The sequence below is a fragment of the Oncorhynchus tshawytscha genome, linkage group LG04 (genome assembly GCF_018296145.1).
Source record: "Oncorhynchus tshawytscha isolate Ot180627B linkage group LG04, Otsh_v2.0, whole genome shotgun sequence".
Classification (NCBI taxonomy): domain Eukaryota; kingdom Metazoa; phylum Chordata; class Actinopteri; order Salmoniformes; family Salmonidae; genus Oncorhynchus; species Oncorhynchus tshawytscha.
This window is the reverse complement of record NC_056432.1, coordinates 55,938,059-55,959,798: the sequence shown is the minus strand read 5'-3', so window position 1 is coordinate 55,959,798 and position 21,740 is coordinate 55,938,059. Positions and strand designations below refer to the sequence as shown.

Below are 21,740 nucleotides of genomic sequence, written 5' to 3'. Positions count from 1 at the left end.
TTTTTTTATTTTTTAAAAATCTTGCTATTTCCTCATAAAGGATGATGAGGAGGATGAGCTGGCCAATCAGTTGTCTATTCGCGTTAATATTTTTAATGACCGGTTACTCGCCTACACAATAAAGTAGTGAGGAAGAGGAGGAGCTCCGCTGGCCATTCATGTCTGGAATGAATTTAGCCATTCATTGTAGCCATTGGCACTCTGTAGTTGCAGTTTTCTCGTGTCAATTAACTTTTTACATTCCTGGATTACTCATTATACCAATAAAGTCAGATTTAATCAACAAATACGATAGTCAGTTTAAAAAAGGTTAAGGGTGTAAAGACTGTGTTGGCTGCGTTGGCAAAATCACTACATATCCCAGCGAGCCAAGCAGGGAGAGGCTGCCCATTGTCACAGTTCCACGACCAGTCAGAAACATCCAGCTTACCCTATGCCAATGATGCCAGTGGATCTCAAAACTGAACTTGGATCCGTGTTAAGTAGCAATGATATCCTTCGCTACCATTGTCTTACAACACGACAGATCGCTCGAACCAGTCAACAAAACCATTTTTTTTTTTTTAAATCTAGTTTCTTTCCAGCGAATTTCTTAGTTACATGATTGTACGTCTAACTAACAAAGAAGTTTTAAAGTTGTGGGTGCAGTATTTATGAAGTTTGGCAATAAGGATGAAAACTAGTAGCGTAGTTTAGCCAGGGAAAACCGGGGCAAACGAGCTCGGGGCAGGATATACTGTAGCTGGGCGCCGGTGTGCACTAGGCTAATTCAGGGCACAGATTGTAGTTTTTATGCCATTATATCAGGAAAAAAGTTTGAACAATTCAGAGACTGAAACGAATACATCAGATGACAAATATTTAACTGGAGTGAGTCGATACCCAATCCCGAAATCAGCTGTCGCTGCCAATAGTAAAACAAGGCTTAAAATGACGTTTGATTGAACCTGAATCTAGAAAATGAATGGTGAAGTCGATTCCGGACACGTTTAGGCTCCTCCTCCTCACGGCTCTGTTCTGTTGTTATTGTTCACCTAAACCATTCCAACACAGAAAAAAAACTGCCTTTTAACATACATGATTACCAGTATTTGGAAGGAGAACTATTTCACTTATATTGTAATCCATTATTGGTCATAATTCATAGAAATCTGGAAACATGGGACAGTTACCTTAAGAAAGAACCTTATTTCTGTCTGTATGTGATCAGGTCTTTCAGAGCTCATCAATGATAATGCCACTGAATCCAAGAGAACCATCAACCTCCTGCGACGCATGAACATCTATCAGGAGGTGTTCCTAGGTGTTCTCTATAGGATTCTACCCATACAGGTAATACAGAGAGCCCACATCTACTAACAAGGCATTTCAAATAATAATGGAGATGATTGGTCATTATTTCATGGTGTGTGTGTGTGTGTGTGTGTGTGTGTGTGTGTGTGTGTGTGTGTGTGTTGTTTTGTTTCAGGCCTACCTGGAGCCAGTGTATTTCTATATCTACACAGTGTTTTCTCTCCAAGCGGTGTATGTCATAGCTCTGTTCATCACCAGCTGGCTGCTCAGTGGTTCCTGGCTAGCAGGGGCTCTCACTGGAGTCTGGTACATCCTCAACAGGTATACATCTCACCATGCACACCCAACTAATGATTCATTGTAAGGCTAAACGTATGGGTCTGGTCCCAGATCTGTTGGTGCTTTTGCCTACTTCATTGTCAAGCTAAACATGACACAAGTCCATAAGGACTTGGCAAGGGAGCAGAAACAGACTGGCATACAGTTTATACAATTGTAGCTACTGGACAAACTTGATGACCTACTGCAAGCTGTCACAAGTCCAATCCTAAAATTCCCCCTTCGACTTAAGATCTGAATGGACATTTTAAATAGTGGTGGTCTTGAGTGTTCCATGTGTGTGATTGTGTTCCAGAGTGGACACAACGCGGGTGGAGTTCACCATCTCGCTCAGGGAGAACTGGTCCCTGCCCTTCTTCGCCCTCCAGATAGCTGCCATCACTTGCTACCTGAGGCCTCACCTCAAACCCATCCAGCAGGTAGACACTCGCCTAGCAGAGGACACCATCATCTCCTCTGTTCTCTACACGCATACAATTAGACCAGAATAGGAGAATGAAGAGAACATCTGTGGAAATAGACAATGAATCACTATCGAATGAAGTGTCTAATCTAAGAAGTTGTTTTGAGGTCAAGTGGCTGATTTCTAATGGGATCTGTGTTCTTCTGTCCACTCCTTTCCTGTGAGCAGAAGGTGGTGTTGTGGCTGATGTTCCTGGCCACGTTGTGTTTCTGCCTCACCTGGCAGTTTAATCAGTTCATCCTGCTGGTTCAGGCTCTCATCATCTTCACCCTGGACTGTCTGGACCTCATCTCCACAGAACAGGTCTGTGACATCATTCCTCTCTCATCATGCACATTACTATCACAGCATTCAGCCAAACATATGTTGCATTATTTTGTTCCTAGGCCGAGATTCAATCCGTCACAGATTTAAGGACCTGTGCATGATATTAGAGAGATCACGTTCGCTGTGGATGGCAGCTCAAGCAATCAAGGCTTGAGGGTTAAGAGTTGAGCCGGGATCTGCACATGAAGCTAGGTTCAGGGTTTTGGTTCAAATACAATTTTATTTGTCACATGCGCCAAATACCACAGGCGTAGACTTTTCTGTGAAATGCTTAATTGTGAGGCCTTTCCCTACAGTGCAGAGTAATAGCATATTCAAGGGGTACTGGTACCAAGTCAATGTGCAGGGGTACGAGGTAATTGAGGTAATATGTACATGTAGATAGCGGTCAAAGGGACTAGGTTATCAGGGTAGATCAAAAACCATAGTAGCAGCAGGGTATGTGAAAGTGTGTCTGTCTGTGAGTGTGTCATCATTATGTGTGAGCGTATGTAGTGTGTGTGTGTTGGACTGTCAGTGTACTGTGTGGGTAGAGTCCAGTGTGCAAGCGATTCAGTGATTTGCGGATAGAAGCTGTTCAGGAGCCTTTTGGTCCTAGACTTTGCGCTCCGGTACCGCTTGCCATGCGGTAGCAGAGAAAACAGTCTATGTCTTGGGTGGCTGGAGTCTTTGACAATTTTTGGGGCGTTTCACCGCCTGGTACAGAGGTCCTGGATGGCACACAGCTCAGCCCTAGTGATGTACTGGGCCTGACACACTACCCTCTGTAGCGCGGATGCCAAGCAGTTGCCATACCAGGCGGTGATGCAGCCAGTCAAGATGCTGTCGTGGTGCAGCTGTAGAACTTTTTGAGGATCTGAGGGCCTATGCCAAATCTTTGAGGCTAGGGTTACAGTTGAGGTTAGTGTTTGTAGTTTGGGTTGAGGGTTGAGGGTTGAGGTTTACAGTTGAGCCAGGATGTGGACATGAAGCTAAGGTTAGTGTTTTAGTTAGGGTTGAGCCAGGATGTGGACATGAAGCTAAGGTTAGCGTTTTAGTTAGGGTTGAGCCAGGATGTGGACATGAAGCTAAGGTTAGCGTTTTAGTTAGGGTTGAGCCAAGATGTGGACATGAAGCTAAGGTTAGTGTTTTAGTTAGGGTCGAGCCAGGATGTGGACTTTGTAGCTCAGTGGGTAAACCAGGGTGCTCGTAACGCCCGGGGTAGTGGGTTCTATTCCCATGACCACCCATATGTAAAATGTATGCTCATATATGTAAGTCGCTTTGGATAAAAGAGCCTGCTAAATGACATTACCGGTACCTCTCTCCAGGTGACCTGCCTGTACCTAGTCCAGGTAAGCAGCCTGCTCTCTGTGTGGCTGCTGCAGTTCTGTAACTCCATGATCCTAGGCTCTCTGGCTCTCAGCTTCATTGTGGCTGCTCTCTTTGTCAAGCACTTCCAGGTGAGCCCAAGCACATACTGTATGTTCCTCTTAAAACCCCAGGGATTTGACTGGTTTCTTTTACAGTCTTTACAGTAAGTGCAACATCTGTGGTCATGATACACTGATATGCTGTTTGTGTTTTTGAAAGCTCTTTGTCTTTTTGCCTTGTGTTCCATGGAGAGAGGGCTGAAGACAGGTGGTCTCACAGCGCGGCTGGGAAAGCTGCTCCTTCACACCGTCCTCGTCCTTGCACTAACATTCACTATTAATTATTTAGCCAAGGTGAGCCATGAGACTTGTACTACATCCTCCTCCTCCTCTTGTCACCAGGAATTAATAACAAGTCATCTATGTGTGTTATGGGCTGTGGAGAAGCCAGGAGAAAGGCACACAGGAATCGGGAGGACATTGTGAAAACATTTACAGTACCAGTCAAAAGTTTGGACACGCCTACTCATTCAAAGGGTTCTTTATTTTTTACTATTTTTTACATTGTAGAATAATAATGAAGTCATCAAAACTATGAAACAAAACTAACACATTTGGACTCATGTAGTAACCAAAAAAGTGTTAAACAAATCAAAATGTATTTCAGATTCTTCAAAATGATGACAGCTTGCAATGATGACACTTTTTTTTTTTTTTACCCCTTTTTCTCCCCAATTTCATGGTATCCAATTGTTTTTTTTAGTAGCTACTATCTTGTCTCATCGCTACAACTCCTGTACGGGCTCGGGAGAGACGAAGGTTGAAAGTCATGCGTCCTCTGATACACAACCAAACCAAGCCGCACTGCTTCTTAACACAGCGCGCATCCAACCCGGAAGCCTGCCGCACCAATGTGTCGGAGGAAACACCGTGCAGTCACTAGGTTTCTTTGCAGCAATTTGACCATGAAGGCCTGATTCACACAGTCTCCTCTGAACAGTTGATATTGAGATGTGTCTGTTACTTATTTGGGCTGCAATTTCTGGTAACTCTAATGAACTTACCTTCTGCAGCAGAGGTAACTCTGTCTTCCTTTCCTGTGGTGGTCCTCATGAGAGCCAGTTCCGTCATATTGCTTGATGGTGTTTGCAACCGCACTTGGAGAAACTTTCAAAGTTCTTGAAATGTTCCATATTGACTGACCTTCATGTCTTCAAGTAATGATGGATTGTTGTTTCTCTTTGCTTTTTTGAGATGTTCTTGCCATATTATGGACTTGGTCTTTTACCAAATAGGGCTATGTTCTGTATACCACCCCTACCTTGTCACAACACAAATGATTGTCTCAAACGCATTAAGAAGGAAAGAAATTCCCCAAATTAACAAGGCACATCTGTTAATTTAAATGCACCTGGAATGCATCTCATGAAGCTGGTTGAGAGAATTCCAAGAGTGTGCAAAGCTGTCGTCAGTGCAAAGGGTGGCTACTTTGAGGAATCTCAAATATATTTTGATTTGTTTTAACACTTTTTTGGTTACTACATGATTCCATATGTGTTATTTAGTGATGCACCGCTATGACATTTTTGGCCAATACCGATGTCCAATATTTTCCTTGCCAAAAAAAACCCCAATAGTTAAAATAATCGCAGCCTTTTAAGCATTCTAGGACAGTTAAATAGTTAACACGCACATGGACACAGTGGTCTAAGGCACTGCATCTCATTGCAATAGGCATCACTACAGTCCCTGGTCCGAATCCAGGCTGTATCACATCCGGCCGTGATTGGGAGTCCCATAGGGCGGTGCACAATTGGCCCAGCGTCGTCCGGGTTTGGCCGGGGTAGACCATCATTGTTCTTAACTGACTTGCCTAGTTAAATAAAGGTTACACACACACCACACTGACCAAAAAGTTTTTTTTGTTGGCATTTACGTATGTCCCCATTACCAGTAAAACATAATCAAAACCTACAGTATTTGGCTGCGACCGGGAGGCCCAGGGATATCCTTGTCTCATCGCGCCCTAGCGACTCCTGTGGCGGGCCAGGCGCAGTGCACGCTGACCAGGTCGCCAAGTGTACGGTGTTTCCTTCGACACATTGGTGCGGCTGGCTTCCGGGTTGGATGGGCATTGTCTCAAGAAGCAGTGCGGCTTGGTTGGGTTGTTTTTCGAAGGACGCATGGCCCTCGACCTTCGTACTCTTCCGAGTCCAAATGGGAGTTGCAGCGATGAGACAAGACTGTAACTACTACCAATTGGATACCACGAAATTGGGGAGAAAAGGGGTAAAACAATTTTTTTTTAAAACTACAGTATTTCTTTCACTTACTTTTTGTGCTTTTTTGTTGTTCATTTGTTCAGTCGTTTCATTCTCAACCAGGATTTCATCATACATGTCAAACAGTAAAGTTTCAGCTCTGTCTGTCCGTGTCCTCTCTTCCTCGGTGCGCACTGTCACTGTGTCTGTTTCCATCTTGTTCAACTGTGTATGTAACATTTCACGTAAACCATGTTTCTTGTCTGCATCGAAGTAACATAGCATAAAGCAGGGTGGTGACACAGTAAAGAGAGAATACCACCAAATCGCTTACTCACAGCCTGTGTCAGCAGTTTTGTTGAGCAGGTGTTTCAATGCCATGACAGAGGGCATCACGTCTGCTGCAGGCACAGTTGATGAGCTTATTTCTCGAGTCAGTTGTTCTGATGGACCTAGCTGGTGTGTTCATGTTTCACACATGTTCTCAAATGCCATTGAAATGGCAGCAGCGGTATGACAACCAGCACATTCATGAGCATGCAATACGACTTTCCTCAGTACGAAATCCTCGACAACCCACTGTGATGTCAGACTCCGCATGCTCATTTGGCTGATATCGCTGGTCCAAATGTCAGTCGTGAAGCTAATAGCAGTAACGCTATTACTGTGTAACTTCGGTAGGGCAACATCTAAAACATAGCGCACTTTGTTAACGTTAGTGTGAAAGCCAACATCACCCACGACAGAGAACGGTTGATTGTCAAGGGCAATGAATTCCGTTATCTTGGCGTTAATGGATTTCGCCTTTGAGTTGTCTCTCTGAAATGTTCTTACTCTTTCAAATGACTGCTCGACTTGTTGACTGCTCGATCCACAAGGCAGACATTGTGGGCTAGGTGTTGCAAGTGTAGCGCAAAATTTTACGTGGCGTCATTACGTTATATAGGTATGCACGTCAGCTTTGACATCGGCGTTGGAATAGACATTGGGCCGACGTTGGCATTTTTAGTTAATATCGTCCGATTCCGATATATCTCCACTGGTATATCGTGCATCCCTGGTGTTTCTTTTCCGTCGATTTGATGTCGTCACTGTTATTCTACAATGTAGAAAATAGTAAAAACAAAGAAAAACCCTTGAATGAGAAGGTGTGTTCAACCTTTTGACGGGTACTGTATTTCCAGCTGCTTCAAAATGCAGCATGTAACTGAACCTACATGGGAATAACTATGTGTCTGTCATGTACATTACGTTAACTTGCATCTTAAGGAATGTTTTTTTTTTTTTTTTTTTAAATGTCTGGCTGTTTCATGTTGACTCAGACATGCATAACCTGACCTTTTATCTATTTTCCTTGTGTGTCTTCATGTATGTACAGCAAGCGTTGCAGCTCCGATCTGACGAACACATCTTTAAATTCATCAAGTCCAAATTTGGCTTGGGGCCTACCAGGTAGAATGCACTGACTTCTTTCATCAGGTTTAAGTGATTCACTAATTGACACTTACCTAGTGTAGAATCCTGAGATGATAAAACCCCTTTCAATGATCGCATATTAAATATTATTTATACACGCGGAGGAAATGTGCTGTGGTATTTCAGATGAAGAATCCAGCAAACTGAGGGAAACAACTGCTATGTCAATTCTCAAAGGCACAGTGTAATAAGAGCTTGCCAACATATCTCTTTCTCTTTCTGTGTCTCTCTCTTTCTGTGTCTCTTTCTGTCTGTCTCTCTCTCCCTTTCTGTCTCTCTCTCTTTCCCTGTCTCTCTCTCTGTGTGTCTCTCTCTCTGTGTGTGTCTTTCTGTCTCTCTCAGAGATTTCGATGCCAGTCTTTACCTGTGTGAGGAAGCCTTTGGGCTGCTTCCCTTGGACACGTTTGACCGCTTGGCTGGCACTCTGCTGGCATACCCTTACCTCGTCACCCTGATTGTGCTCCTGGTGATGCTGGCGCTGTTAACACTGGCCAACCTCTGGTAAGGTGGATTTCCTTCTGTAGCTGTGGACTGAGAATGACGTTCGGACACAGCCCACAAATGGGTTGAGTCATGACCCGGACAGAACGGGTCCCTGGCTTCCAAGCGCTCTCAGCCTTAATCCCATGTGGCTATTGCAATACTTATCCACATGTTGTTGTGTTGTCGTTCATTTTCTTCATTCTGTTTCCTTAAATTCCTTCACCATCTGTCATGCTGAGGCCTGTCTTATCTGGCAAACAAAAAAACTGAGATAGAGTAGAGTTCAAGAGGTTGCTTGTTGGTAACCCCACACATCTATCACATAAATAATTTTTAATTAGACATTCATTATTTCTTCTTCTTAATAATTAGTAAAGAGGCTCTCCTTTTTGTATTTGTATATGCTTTATTTGGACAGTTTCGCAACTGACGGGGAGGTAGATGAGGAGGAGTCACCCTAGGAGTCTTTGCACATATAACTTTGATTTAGCCGCTCGAATGCCGCTGCTGTCAGTTTCGTTATCCTCTAGCTGTGTGGAGACCTACTACAACATATTGATAGTAGTGGTTGGCAGGCAGCATCACAACAATCCTCTTGAGTCCTCTCCCTAAGTCCCTGTAAATATCTGTGCATGTCACGTCTCACTGTGTTGTTCCTTCCCTGTTTGATGTGAGCGAGAGAATCCTGCTCCTATCCTTTTTTGTTGTTGTCCTGTTGTCATTCCAGTTATCAGAACCCAGTCTGGACACCCAGGCACTCAACCCTCCCACAAGCTAATCATTACAGGCTCATTTCAGATACACCAGTTAACCTTTCGGAGGAGAGCGAAAGACAAACGGAATAATCTGCTTAATGTCTCTCTCGCCTTTTTTATGTATTATGCATCTATGTTTTACCTATTCTCAGTGATTCTTCAGCGGTCGGGCGGCCGCCAAAAGGCCGGTTCGAGGAGCGGCCGATCTGTATGCGGGCAGATGTCGCCTACAATCTGTTACACACCGTCTTCTTCGGCCTCCTGGCGCTCAGCACCATGAGGTGAGCTCCGCTGCTTGTTCAAGAGGATATCTCTCCGGACATGTCTGGAATTTTGCTGAATAACCAACATCTACTTTCTATCTATCTCTCTCTCTCTCTCTCTCTCTCTCTCTCTCTCTCTCTCTCTCCTTCTTATTCTTTCTGTTTAATCTACCCATCTGTCCTTCGTCTGAGTGGGCCTGCCCCTGTTCATTTGATTCCCCCTCCATTTCTCTCTCTCTCTCCTTCTTATTCTTTCTGTTTAATCTACCCATCTGTCCTTCGTCTGCGTGGTCCTGCCCCTGTTCATTTGATTCCCCCTTTTCTCTCGCTCTCTCCAAACCCTCTCTCTCCAAACCCCCTCTCTCTCGCTCTCCAACCCCCCCTCTCTCTCGCTCTCTCCAACCCCCCTCCCTCGCTCTCTCCAACCCCCCTCTCTCTCGCTCTCTCCAAACCCTCTCTCTCCAAGCCCTCTCTCTCGCTCTCTCCAAACCCTCTCTCTCTCTCTCTCTCTCGCTCTCTCCAAACCCTCTCTCGCTCTCTCCAAACCCTCTCTCCAAACCCTCTCCAAACCCTCTCTCCAAACCCTCTCTCTCCAAACCCTCTCTCTCCAAACCCTCTCTCTCGCTCTCTCCAAACCCCCTCTCTCTCAAACGCTCTCTCTCGCTCTCTCCAAACCCTCTCTCTCTCTCTCGCTCTCTCCAAACCCCCTCTCTCTCTCCAAACCCCCTCTCTCCAAACCCTCTCTTGCCAAACCCTCTCTCTCCTTATCTTGGCAAACATTTTGATCATCACACCATTTCCAATTTGTGATGTTTATTTTTCTGCCTCATAATATAAGGAGAACGCTGCTGATAATTTTCCTCATAGCGCCAAGTACGTTTTGCAAAGGTAAGAAAAAAAAAAGTTGAAATAAGGTTGTTCTGATCTTTTAAAGACACTGTTGTTCTCCTCTCTCCAGAATGAAATATCTGTGGACTGGCCATATGTGTGCCTTTGCTGCCTATGGCGTGTGTGGCAAGGAGCTGTGGTCCCTCTGCCTAAACACGATCCACTGTAACACTAAAACAAAGGTAAAGGCAACAGCTCAGATCCCTAAGGTTTCTTTTAACAGAAGAGTGAGCACAGTACCTGTTAGCAGGTTCTGCATTCCACCATGAGATGGCCCAGCCCTACACTGAGGCAATAGGAACACATTGAAATGGTAGCTTGCTTGTACAGTGCTGAACAGTTACAACCTTATCCAGTAGGTGGCAATATGGTAACAACCGATTTACACCAAGATGTCTGTATAGAGAAACAAAATGTCACAACAGATTGTAATGTTCACCCTGGTAATTTTTTTTTCTCTCATTTTGCAGCTGAGGCTGATCAGGTACACGGTTCCACTTGCCATTCTGGGATTTCTATGTTGCAAGGTGAGACATTTGCCTTGATATTTCATCACAATTTGCAGTACAATATTTTCTCACCCACAGAGATTGCAGTAAATGTGAACTGATATGGAGTTGAAAATGGAAGTGGCTACCGGCTGGTGACTAGTGTGTTAAGAACTTTGTCTCTCTCCTCTCCTCCTCTCCTCACTCTATCAACAGTACAGATGAATTGGCAGTCATTTGGGATGTGTGAATGGGATGTGTGAGTTATATGAAAGTGATTATTGTGCGCTGATGTGTTTCTGTGGAGTTTGGTTATTTAAAGGTCTATTTCCTTCGTGCTGTTTCTCTGTAGTTCTGGCCCAAACTGATGACGGAAGTATCAGAACTGAGAGAATTCTACGACCCTGACACTGTTGAGCTGATGACCTGGATTAGGTAAAAAATCCGATGTATTTCTGCTTTAATCTGCTCACATACGGACACATGCAGTTGAAGTCGGAAGTTTACATACACTTAGGTTTGGAGTCATTAAAACTCGTTTTTCAACCACTCCACAAATTTCTTTTTAACAAACCATAGTTTTGGCAAGTCGGTTAAGACATCTACTTTGTGCATGACACAAGTCATTTTTCCAACAATTGTTTACAGACAGATTATTTCACTTATAATTCACTGTATCACAATTCCAGTGGGTCAGAAGTTTACATGCACTAAGTTGACTGTGCCTTTAAACAGCTTGGAAAATTCCAGAAAATTATGTCATGGCTTTAGAGGCTTCTGATAGGCTAATTGACATCATTTGAGTCAGTTGGAGGTTTACCTGTGGATGTATTTCTAGGCTTACCTTCAAACTCAGTGCCTCTTTGCTTGACATCATGGGAAAATCAAAAGAAATCAGGGAAGACCTCAGAAAAAAATTGTTGACCTCCACAAGTCTGTTTCATCCTTGGGAGCAATTTCCAAACGCCTGAAGGTACCACGCTCATCTGTACAAACATTAGTACGGAAGTATAAACACCATTGGACCATGCAGCCGCTCAGTATGGAGACGTGTTCTGTCTCCTAGAGATGAACGTACTGGTGCGAAAAGTGTAAATCAATCCCAGAACAACAGCAAAGGACCTTGTGAAGATGCTGGAGGAAACAGGTACAAAAGTATCTATATCCACAGTAAAACGAGTCTCATATCAACATAACCTGAAAGGCCTCTCAGCAAGGAAGAAGCCACTGCTCCAAAACCACCATAAAAGCCAGATTACGGTTTGCAACTGCACATGGGGACAAAGATTGTACTTTTTGGAGAAATGTCCTCTGGTCTGATGAAACAAAAATATAACTTTTTGGCCATAATGACCATCGTTATGTTGGGAGGAAAAGGTGGGATCCTTGCAAGCCGAAGAAGACCATACCAACCATAAAGCACGGGGGTGGCAGCATCATGTTGTGGTGGTACTTTGCTGCAGGAGGGACTGGTGCACTTCACAAAATAGATGGCATCATGAGGGAGGAAACTATGTGGATATATTGAAGCAACATCTCAAGACATCAGTCAGGAAGTTAAAGCTTGGTTGCAAATGGGTCTTCCAAATGGACATTGACCCCAAGCATACTTCCAAAGTTGTAGCAAAATGGCTTAAGGACAACAAAGTCCAGGTATTAGAGAGGCCATCACAAAGCCCTGACCTCAATCCTATAAACAATTTGACAGAACTGAAAAAGTGTGTGCAAGCAAGAAAGCCTACAAACCTCACTTACACCAGCTCTGTCAGGAGGAATGGGCCACAATTCACCCAATTTATTGTGTGAAGCTTATGGAAGGCTACCCGAAACGTTTGAACGAAGTTAAACAATTTAAAGGCAATGCTACCAAATACTAATTGAGTGTATGTAAACTTCTGACCCACTGGGAATGTGATGAAAGAAATAAAAGCTGAAATAAATCATTCTCTCTACTATTATTATGACATTTCACATTCTTAAAATAAATAGATTATCCTAACTGACCTAAGACAGGGAATTGTTACGAGGATTAAATGTCAGGAATTGTGAAAAACTGAGTTTAAATGTATTTGGCTGAGGTGTATGTAAACTTTCGACTTTGACTGGAGATGCACACGCGCATGGATGTCAAACAAACGCAAATCAGGTTAGCTTTGTTGCACAGATCAAATTCCACCGTCGTTGCCTTTGACTGCATGTGTTTATGTGAAATGTAGATTTGGTGAGCTTGTGGCGCATGAATAAGACATGGAGGTCTGGCGAGGACCCAGCTGTTGGCAGTGGTTCAGCCCGTGGCCCAGGCCCCTGTGGAAAGGGTTTTATCAAGCCAATCAGTCCTGATGTGATCGGAGATGGATGTTGAATTTGGCGTGGCTCCTTGGCTCTGAGAGACACTGACTGGGGAGGACCGAACTTAAAAAGACTCACTCTGTGAAATGACACAGGTTCTCTTCCTCCAGAGAAAATCCAATTTGCTCGGCGGATTAGCGTGTAGCGTTACCTTCGCTGGTGCTGGCGCATTAAGCCTCTTGCCATGCGCTAATTACATTTAAGATGAAAGAGTTAAGCGGGGATCATGTTTCATGACACTCGGGCAGAGCAAAGCTGCTCTTGTTTGTACATTATCACAAATTCAGAGCGAATGTGAACAAAAAAAACATAGGAACATATATTTCTGTCTCATTCACAGTGTTTACATGAAGTACTCATTGATTTGTTACGGTAATCTTGCCGGGGAACGTACTCGAACATACCTTCTATCCATGGGCACTTTTTAAAATAGTTACATTGTAATAAATCTGAAGAATTCGGGAGATTTAAACAGTGCAACCAGAGATGTTAAGGAGAGAAGAAGAAGACTTGTTTGCTGACTGTTTCTTTTTCAGTTAAAGCGGAGTCTGTGAGTCCCCTCCAGCTTCCTCCTGCTAACTGCACATTCAAAAGTCAGTGGTAGCTCGCCATTGTGTACGAAAATGCTTGATAATTTCTCTCTTGACTGTGCCGGCTCCACTCGTGATGGTGCCCTTTTTAAGTTGTGCTGGTGTCTTGTCATTTCTGTCTTTTGACCGCATTGTGAGGCACCGTCATCACAGACACCCTTATCATTTAAGCGTTGGCTGCTATGCAATTAATTTCCCCTCTTTTGTTCGGTGGTTAATGTTGTCACGCCATCCCCTTTGATTCTGGAAAGCTGAGTTATTTCAGAATGTTGCCTTGTTTTTGAATAATGAAGACAAGTGAAGCTTTTGTTTTCCCAGGGAAACTTCTGTCGCTGTAAGAGCGGCTGTTCACGACTGGAACAATGAGGACGTTTTCACGCTGGAAACTGTGTATTTCTTCATGTTTTTGATACGCTCATATCCTCCACTTTCACTCCTTGCTAATTGTCGTTCTGTCAACTTGATTTTTTTTCTATTCCTTATAATTTGTCGAAATTTGAAGTTTTCCCCTTATTATACATAGTCTCCAGAGGATCTCAGTAGCAGTAAGTAAAACTCTTGTCTGTCCTCGTATGAACCACAGTTATCCCCCCTCAGGATAATATCAATGGAAAGCTGGTGACTTCGCCCACTGTGAAATTGCATTATAATAACATTTTTGCCAACCCTCCCTCTCTCAGCCGTTCAGTCAGTCATTCAATCATCATCACCCTCCGCTCCGTCTCTGGACTCTGTGGCGGTTGAATTGGCCACTATAGTGGCTTGTTGGTGTAACAGCCGATTATCTGTGGCGGACCCGTCTCTTCTAGCTGGGAGCAGAGCAGATCGGCCAGTCAGATAGGATGAGCAGAACTGTAGGATCTTAGGATGGACGTGACAGGCCCATCTCTGTTTCGATCTCCGTCTCTGCCGTACCTGAGCTCCCTACAAATCTCAGCCGTTAGCATCTCAGAGCTGTTAGCATCCCCCTCCCTCCCGTACCTGCCTCTCTTGGACTCGTGCTGTGTAGACATTTTAGTAGGCTGTCCTCCTCCTTTACTCTCTGATTCGTAGGCACTGAAACTTTCCACCCATCTGCTCTCTTTCTCTCTCTGCCGGCAGCGCTACCACTTTAAAGTCTGCATCAACAGGTGTACAATGGTGTTAATTTACTGCATGACATAGTCCCACCTCTGCATGTAGCATAACTAACACACAGGCACATTGATGCATACCAATTTCACGCTTAATCACCATCCGTGTCCGTCTTCTCCAGCTATTAACAGCATTAATACATTTTTATAATGTCACCGGGGCGGCGGGCGTTTAGATAGCAGAATATAAATCTGAAATGAAATAGAAATCAGCTGAGGTCTGAGGAATCTCACTTGAATATGCAGTAATTAAACACAAACTCCCACAGAGAGGAAGGAAGTGACCCGGAAGAGCAGGTCAGAGGTCAGCCCCATCACCCCATCACACACAGCCCAGGGTGGTTGGCGATTAGCCCCACAAGCTGCTAATGTTCCTAGTGGGGGCGTCCTATCTCTCCCCCCAGAGCCCAGAGGGGGCCAGCGGTCTCAACCTATACCCCCTTTTCTGTGATGTGGATTTTAATGGCAAATCAACATGAGGTTTGGGGGAGGAATGGAGGAGCTAATAGCTGCTGTGAAAGAGGCTCTGCTGTGATCTCTTACAGAGTTAGTGAGCGATTTGATTTCCTTTTCTAATATAGATAACACAATGACTCCTCCACCAGGGAATAGTAAATTAAACTGAAATCATTTAATTCTACGTGTGTGTGTGTTTGAGCAAACTACCCTTTTCTTATGCTCTTTTGTGCTGTTCTCGACTGCCTAATTGATTTGTGAAATACCTGAACAACAGCTCCACAGGTGGTTCTCAACCAACTATGCGCACACTGTGCTGCTTATTTCTGCCTGAAATTACCTGATATCTCAGTTATTACCAACAATTACCACCAACATATTTATTACTGGAAACGGTTGCTATGAGTGGAAACGCACTCTCTCCCCACACAAGTGTATCCGTGCAATCAGATTTGCCCGGTTGAGGGAGAGTGTATACAGACCAGACTGTAAACATAATGATTGTTCCATCTTCTGTGTTGTGGCTCGTGATTATTATTTTTTTTAAACGCCCCCTGAGTTGTGTAGCTGGTCAGAGGGAGTCTCAGGCATGTACCGGTGTAGGATGAGTCACTGTGTCGATGAGCGGAGATCAGTGTTATGAGACCCGAGCAGGCCCAAGGTTGGGCTGCGGCAGTAACAAGGCTCTACTTAAGAGTCAGCCTCTCTAGGCTGTACTCATATAACAAATTCCACACCGGGCTTTGTCCTTCCTGTGAGTCCTCACCCACCACCTCCTCTAGAACACCTTGAGAAAGATTCCTTGGCGAAAGAAAGATAAACATGGTTTATTTTTTCCTGATAACTATTTGATGTTCCCAGCAGCCTTTAGTAGGCTGCCCTTTCGCTAGCCGTTCAATCTCTCCTTGAAGTTGTTCCAGTATTTGTTCTTAAAATAAAATGAAAAGTGAAAGTCTTAATATGTCTGCGAAGGTTATCGTCAAAAGAACTTGCTGGTGTCGAGTAAAGGACACCTGCAGTGTGCAAGTACAGATGTCTGTGTGGTAACTCGCCTGCTGCTGAGTCACGAGGAAGCCAACAAAAATTAACGCCGCCTTGTTAAATACACAAATACACCGGGCACTACAGCGTGTTCACGTCTTCTACCTCTGTGTGGCATACAGCAGTATCAACGCTGGTCTCCCAAGAAAAACACGTCTTCTACCTCTGTGTGGCATACAGCAGTATCAACGCTGGTCTCCCAAGAAAAACACGTCTTCTACCTCTGTGTGGCATACAGCAGTATCAACGCTGGTCTCACAAGAAAAACACGTCTTCTACCTTGTCTTCCAGCTCAAAGACCCCCAAGAAGGCAGTGTTTGCTGGGAGCATGCAGCTGCTGGCTGGGATCAAACTGTGCACCGGGAGAGTCCTGACTAACCACCCACACTATGAAGACCGAGCCCTGAGAGAGAGGACCAGACAGGTAAAACCAATCCTTTATCCTTATCCTACTTCTATACTTAATTAAGTTTTTTTTAAATTTTATTTTAATACAAGGCCTGACCTGAGAGGGAGAGTAATATGGAGGACACCTGTAAATATGTGTTTTTGTGGGGTTAGCGGTCAATTCCATTTTAAATTCAGGCCAACCAGGGAATTAAACTGTCCACTTGGAAAAGAAAGGGCCGTGTTCCAGTCATCTCCAGAATTGGAATGGAATTCAGAAGGCATGACCTCACCTGGGTGGTGATCCTATCAAGGAGAGGACACCACTTCTGTGTACCTGTGCTGTGATATTAGCATGGAGGGGACCGTCAACTGCGGCCGGGGGAATGGAGTCACATAAGCCTCAACATGAGAGTGTGCTGTCAGTCACTTTTTATATTTCCTGTCTGGCTTTCCCCTCAGTTTTACAGAAGCGCGTGACTTTATCAGCCAGACGACGCCGTGTTTTCATCTCACCCAGGGATGGCAAGTAGCGTTTGTCAGATGCAGAGATTAATCGTGGTGGTGTGAACCGTCTCTAAAGCTCGTTAGACAGCGCAGCACGTGGGGCTAGGTGAGGGGGAGGCGGCCAGACAGGCAGAGAGGAGACGGTGCAGGGCTGCTGGGTGGTTGGGTACAGAGCGTTCTGCCACTCTCCGGGTGGCGCTCTACAGCGTGTGGTGCTGTGCCGTGCGGCGGTGTGGGGCTCACGGAGCTCTTTCAGGCAGAGTTCTGACTAATGAAGCTCTGCAGCTGTGGGAGGGAGAGGGAGGGGGGCTCCTCAGGTTGGAGGCTCTGGCTCTGCCTGGGGGACGTGAGCAGAATGTTCCCTCCACACCACCCTGCTGCGTGTCTGTCTGCCAGCCAGCGCCACAGAGGCGTCAGCCCCCAGCACCAGCACGGCCCGCTGTTAACACTCATCGCAAAGTCTCTCATAGCCCTCTATCAATAAGTCATGCCTGTTTGTGTGTGTGTGTGTGTCTGTCTGAGCCCTGTGTTGTGTTGTCCTCCATGTTTACGTGTGTGTGTGTGTGTGTGTTATCCCCTGGGTGTGTTTTCTCTCCTCCTGGTCGTTTCAGGTGTATCAGATCTACGCCCGGCAATCCCCGGAGGAGGTCCACAGGATCCTACGTGCGGCGGGGGCTGATTTCGTGGTGATGGAGGACAGCGTCTGCTACGAGAGGAGGCATGGCCGGGGCTGCAGGCTCCGAGACCTGCTGGACCTGGCCAACGGACATGTAGGTGTTGTTTCTGTTCTGTAACTGCAGGGGTTGGGGTTCTGCGATGCCCGCTCGTTCACAAATGTATGACTGCCCGCGGCTGTATGTACACACGTGAGTGTTTTGATGTGTACATGTTTGTTTAAACAGGAGGCAGATTATTTGGTTAAAATATATTTTTTTTTGGAGAGAGTCGATAGGAGGAATATTGATTGGACTGCTTCAGTATGAGAGAAAGGGAATGACGGATAGATTCTTTGGGTGTTTGTGAGATTGGGATGGGGAGGGGGAGGGTTGTTTGGATGTGTGTGTGTGTGTGTGCGTGTGTGTGCGTTGCATGTGTGTGTTTTGCATGTGCTCCCTATAAATCACATGTTGTCTGTCAGCCTCTGTCACTCATAGACACTTCAAAGTATGATTGCTTTGAAAGGGCTCAATTACAGGCAGCGTTGGGGTCTGGAGATTCATCCTCCTCTGATCTGCGTCTCACCGCTGGTTTTAAGATGTATTTTCTCTCCTCCCGCTTTTGATGCCAGGAATAAATGAGTCACTGGTTGTTTGGATTTCTGGAGGCATGCTTGCCTTGCATAGTCTCATTCTTCCCGAGTGGTGTATGTGGGGTTAGTAATGTTTCACTGCATGTGATCCCCACATCAACATCACGTAGAGATTGGCTCAACTCTTAGAAATCTTTATTGAGAGAATAACAAAAAAATGATTTCAAATGTATTTTTTTTGTCAATTATTGAATACCCTGGATCCTTGTGGTTTGTTATCCCCATCTTACCTTCAAGTACAAATCTAACTCAAGGGTACTATTTACTTGTGACAATACATTATGTCTGAACAGTTGAATGCGTCTGTGTTTTTTGGATCAGATCATGGATGGCCCCGGGGACAACGACCCAGACTTGGTTCACGCCTCCCATCCTCGCTTCTGTGAGTCCGTCAAGACAGGCGGCCCTGCCTACACAGCCCTCTTCTCCCGTGTGTTCCAAAACAAGACCTTCCACGTCTACAAGCTGAAGAAGGGCAAGAAGAGAGCCAAGGCAGACAGAGAGCCGGTGGCCATGGAGGATAAAACCCAGTAATAAGACCCTGGGTTACCCCATAAACAACGCCCCACCCACCCATATCCAGCCCGCCGCCCAGTCTCCGACTCAGCCTCCTGCTCCCTGCCAAGTCGATAACCTGATGACTGCTCTCCACTCCCTGCTCTCTGGTCTACCCGACTTCATCTGGAACCATGGCTGCACTCTCCCACCCGCCGCCCTCCCTCCTTCCATCCCTCCGTGCGCCACGGCAGCCCGAGGCAGGTAATCACGTCCGGCTGACACGGCGCTGATTTGAGCAGCGTCTGATTGCGGCGGGCGAGCAGATGAGCACATGCATATCAAACCAGGGCTTTGTGTCAGGAAGCTCATGTGTAAACAGGAGAGGAGAGATGACGGCGCATCACAACAACATTCACGGCTCCCTCTCGCTTTCACCCAGACTAAAGGCAGAGCAGAGAAGAAAGAGGAGAGGGACCTTTGAGAGGGGGCTGATTGAAAGCTAGAGCAGTGTGGGTAATTATTGCGAAGGCCAGTCTGGTCTCTTTGGTGGCCGGGTCTGCAGCCTGACTGCACAGCTGCACCCTGTGCCATTTTCCTTCATTTTTATTTTAAAAACCGTGCCATGTCTCGTCTCCACTTGTTAATGAGGACTCCTCTTTCGATACTCTCTCACTCAAACACAAGGTTCTGCATACTTTGTCAGTTGCGGTGCATCAAGGGGAAGTGGCATTCTCATTGTAATGCATAACAGTCATACCACTGTGAAGAGGATTTTGCTCGTTCATTCCGTTGCATTGAAATTGGATGTTTAATTTAGTTGGCTGATAATTTTTTGTTACAAGGGAGAAGTCATTCCATTATGTTTTCCTAATAAGTGCATACTAATGTAATGTTGAGCATTGACATAGTTCATTTTCATATTTATTAATAATTCAGTTTAGATGCATTGGTCATTTAAAGCAACAGTATTTTAATGGAAATTAAATGAGAAAATGTTTATTAACTGTGTGTATTCCCTCAACTCAACACCCCAGAATCATACAGTATTCTGTAGAAGGACTGCATTGTGGGTAAACCATGACCACTGGTCAATGTTGAATTAGGTGAATGGTTAACCTATTCATGGTCACTTGTCTATGGCTAACATACAAATCCAAGTATTTAGATTTTTTTTCACATGTTGGTGCATTACAAGATGTTGGTGCATTACAAGATGTTGGTGCATTACAAGATGTTGGTGCATTACAAGATGTTGGTGCATTACAAGATGTTGGTGCATTACAACATGTTGGTGCATTACAACATGTTGGTGCATTACAACATGTTGGTGCATTACAACATGTTGGTGCATTACAACATGTTGGTGCATTACAACATGTTGGTGCATTACAAGATGTTGGTGCATTACAACATGTTGGTGCATTACAACATGTTGGTGCATTACAAAATGGGATTGAAATAGATTTGTCATTTTCTGTCATTGATTTACTTTTTTTTATACTGATTTTAATAAAAATTAAATAACTAAAATATAGTTGTTGCATAAGTATTCACCCCCCTTTGTTTAGGCAAGCCTAAATGAGTTCAGGAGTAACATTTGGCTTAACAAATCACTTAAGTTACATGGACTCACTCTGTATGAAATAATAGTAGTTGATGTGATTTTTAATGACTACCCCTTCCTTTGTCCCCCCCCCTCCTCCTACGTACAACATCTGTAAGGTCCCTCAGTCAAGTATTGAATTTCAAGCACCGATTCAACTACAAAGACCAGAGGGGTGTACTACAAAGCAAGCTACAGTAGATCTACATAGGGTTTTCTAGAGCTAGCCAGCTTCAGTTACTTTCCCATTCCAGCTCAGGCTTCCATGCGACCTACGATGGAGGATATTGCTCGTCCGTCTGCCGCTAACTCGAGCAGGCTTGTAACTGCGTTTGTATGTGGCACGTGGCTAGTCAAAACACCAGACTTTTCATTGAGACTGCGTTTGTATGTCGCACGTGGCTAGTCAAAACACCAGACTTTTCATTGAGACTGCGTTTGTATGTCGCACGTGGCTAGTCAAAACACCAGACTTTTCATTGAGACTGCGTTTGTATGTCGCACGTGGCTAGTCAAAACACCAGACTTTTCATTGAGACTGCGTTTGTATGTGGCACGTGGCTAGTCAAAACACCAGACTTTTCATTGAGACTGCGTTTGTATGTCGCACGTGGCTAGTCAAAACACCAGACTTTTCATTGAGACTGCGTTTGTATGTCGCACGTGGCTAGTCAAAACACCAGACTTTTCATTGAGACTGCGTTTGTATGTCGCACGTGGCTAGTCAAAACACCAGACTTTTCATTGAGACTGCGTTTGTATGTCGCACGTGGCTAGTCAAAACACCAGACTTTTCATTGAGACTGCGTTTGTATGTCGCACGTGGCTAGTCAAAACACCAGACTTTTCATTGAGACTGCGTTTGTATGTCGCACGTGGCTAGTCAAAACACCAGACTTTTCATTGAGACTGCGTTTGTATGTCGCACGTGGCTAGTCAAAACACCAGACTTTTCATTGAGACTGCGTTTGTATGTCGCACGTGGCTAGTCAAAACACCAGACTTTTCATTGAGACTGCGTTTGTATGTCGCACGTGGCTAGTCAAAACACCAGACTTTTCATTGAGACTGCGTTTGTATGTCGCACGTGGCTAGTCAAAACACCAGACTTTTCATTGAGACTGCGTTTGTATGTCGCACGTGGCTAGTCAAAACACCAGACTTTTCATTGAGACTACGTTTGTATGTCGCACGTGGCTAGTCAAAACACCAGACTTTTCATTGAGACTGCGTTTGTATGTCGCACGTGGCTAGTCAAAACACCAGACTTTTCATTGAGACTGCGTTTGTATGTCGCACGTGGCTAGTCAAAACACCAGACTTTTCATTGAGACTGCGTTTGTATGTGGCACGTGGCTAGTCAAAACACCAGACTTTTCAATGGGACAATTCTAAAACATCAATCCATGGGAAAATCAGTGCCACATTTTCATTTGTTGCCGAAATCAAATTGAAAGAAAAGTTATCCAGCAAATTCAG

At 44.8% G+C, this 21,740-nt stretch overlaps 1 protein-coding gene across 2 annotated transcripts in view; it reads left to right on the top strand.

Annotated features, from left to right (window-relative positions):
- Nucleotides 1-21,423, top strand: part of LOC112214792 (probable C-mannosyltransferase DPY19L3) — a 37,274-nt gene extending 15,851 nt beyond the window's left edge. For both annotated transcript variants that reach the window (XM_024373814.2, XM_024373823.2), the window contains exons 5-19: nucleotides 1,211-1,332; nucleotides 1,469-1,614; nucleotides 1,928-2,051; nucleotides 2,264-2,398; nucleotides 3,733-3,864; nucleotides 4,027-4,128; nucleotides 7,414-7,487; nucleotides 7,854-8,012; nucleotides 8,902-9,030; nucleotides 9,971-10,082; nucleotides 10,371-10,427; nucleotides 10,741-10,823; nucleotides 16,249-16,381; nucleotides 17,463-17,621; nucleotides 18,482-21,423. In XM_024373814.2, the coding sequence (XP_024229582.1) occupies nucleotides 1,211-1,332; nucleotides 1,469-1,614; nucleotides 1,928-2,051; nucleotides 2,264-2,398; nucleotides 3,733-3,864; nucleotides 4,027-4,128; nucleotides 7,414-7,487; nucleotides 7,854-8,012; nucleotides 8,902-9,030; nucleotides 9,971-10,082; nucleotides 10,371-10,427; nucleotides 10,741-10,823; nucleotides 16,249-16,381; nucleotides 17,463-17,621; nucleotides 18,482-18,694 (1,880 nt within the window). In that variant the 3' untranslated portion in view covers nucleotides 18,695-21,423. The remainder of the gene's footprint in view (nucleotides 1-1,210; nucleotides 1,333-1,468; nucleotides 1,615-1,927; nucleotides 2,052-2,263; nucleotides 2,399-3,732; nucleotides 3,865-4,026; nucleotides 4,129-7,413; nucleotides 7,488-7,853; nucleotides 8,013-8,901; nucleotides 9,031-9,970; nucleotides 10,083-10,370; nucleotides 10,428-10,740; nucleotides 10,824-16,248; nucleotides 16,382-17,462; nucleotides 17,622-18,481) is intronic.
- Nucleotides 21,424-21,740: the final 317 nt, after the last annotated feature.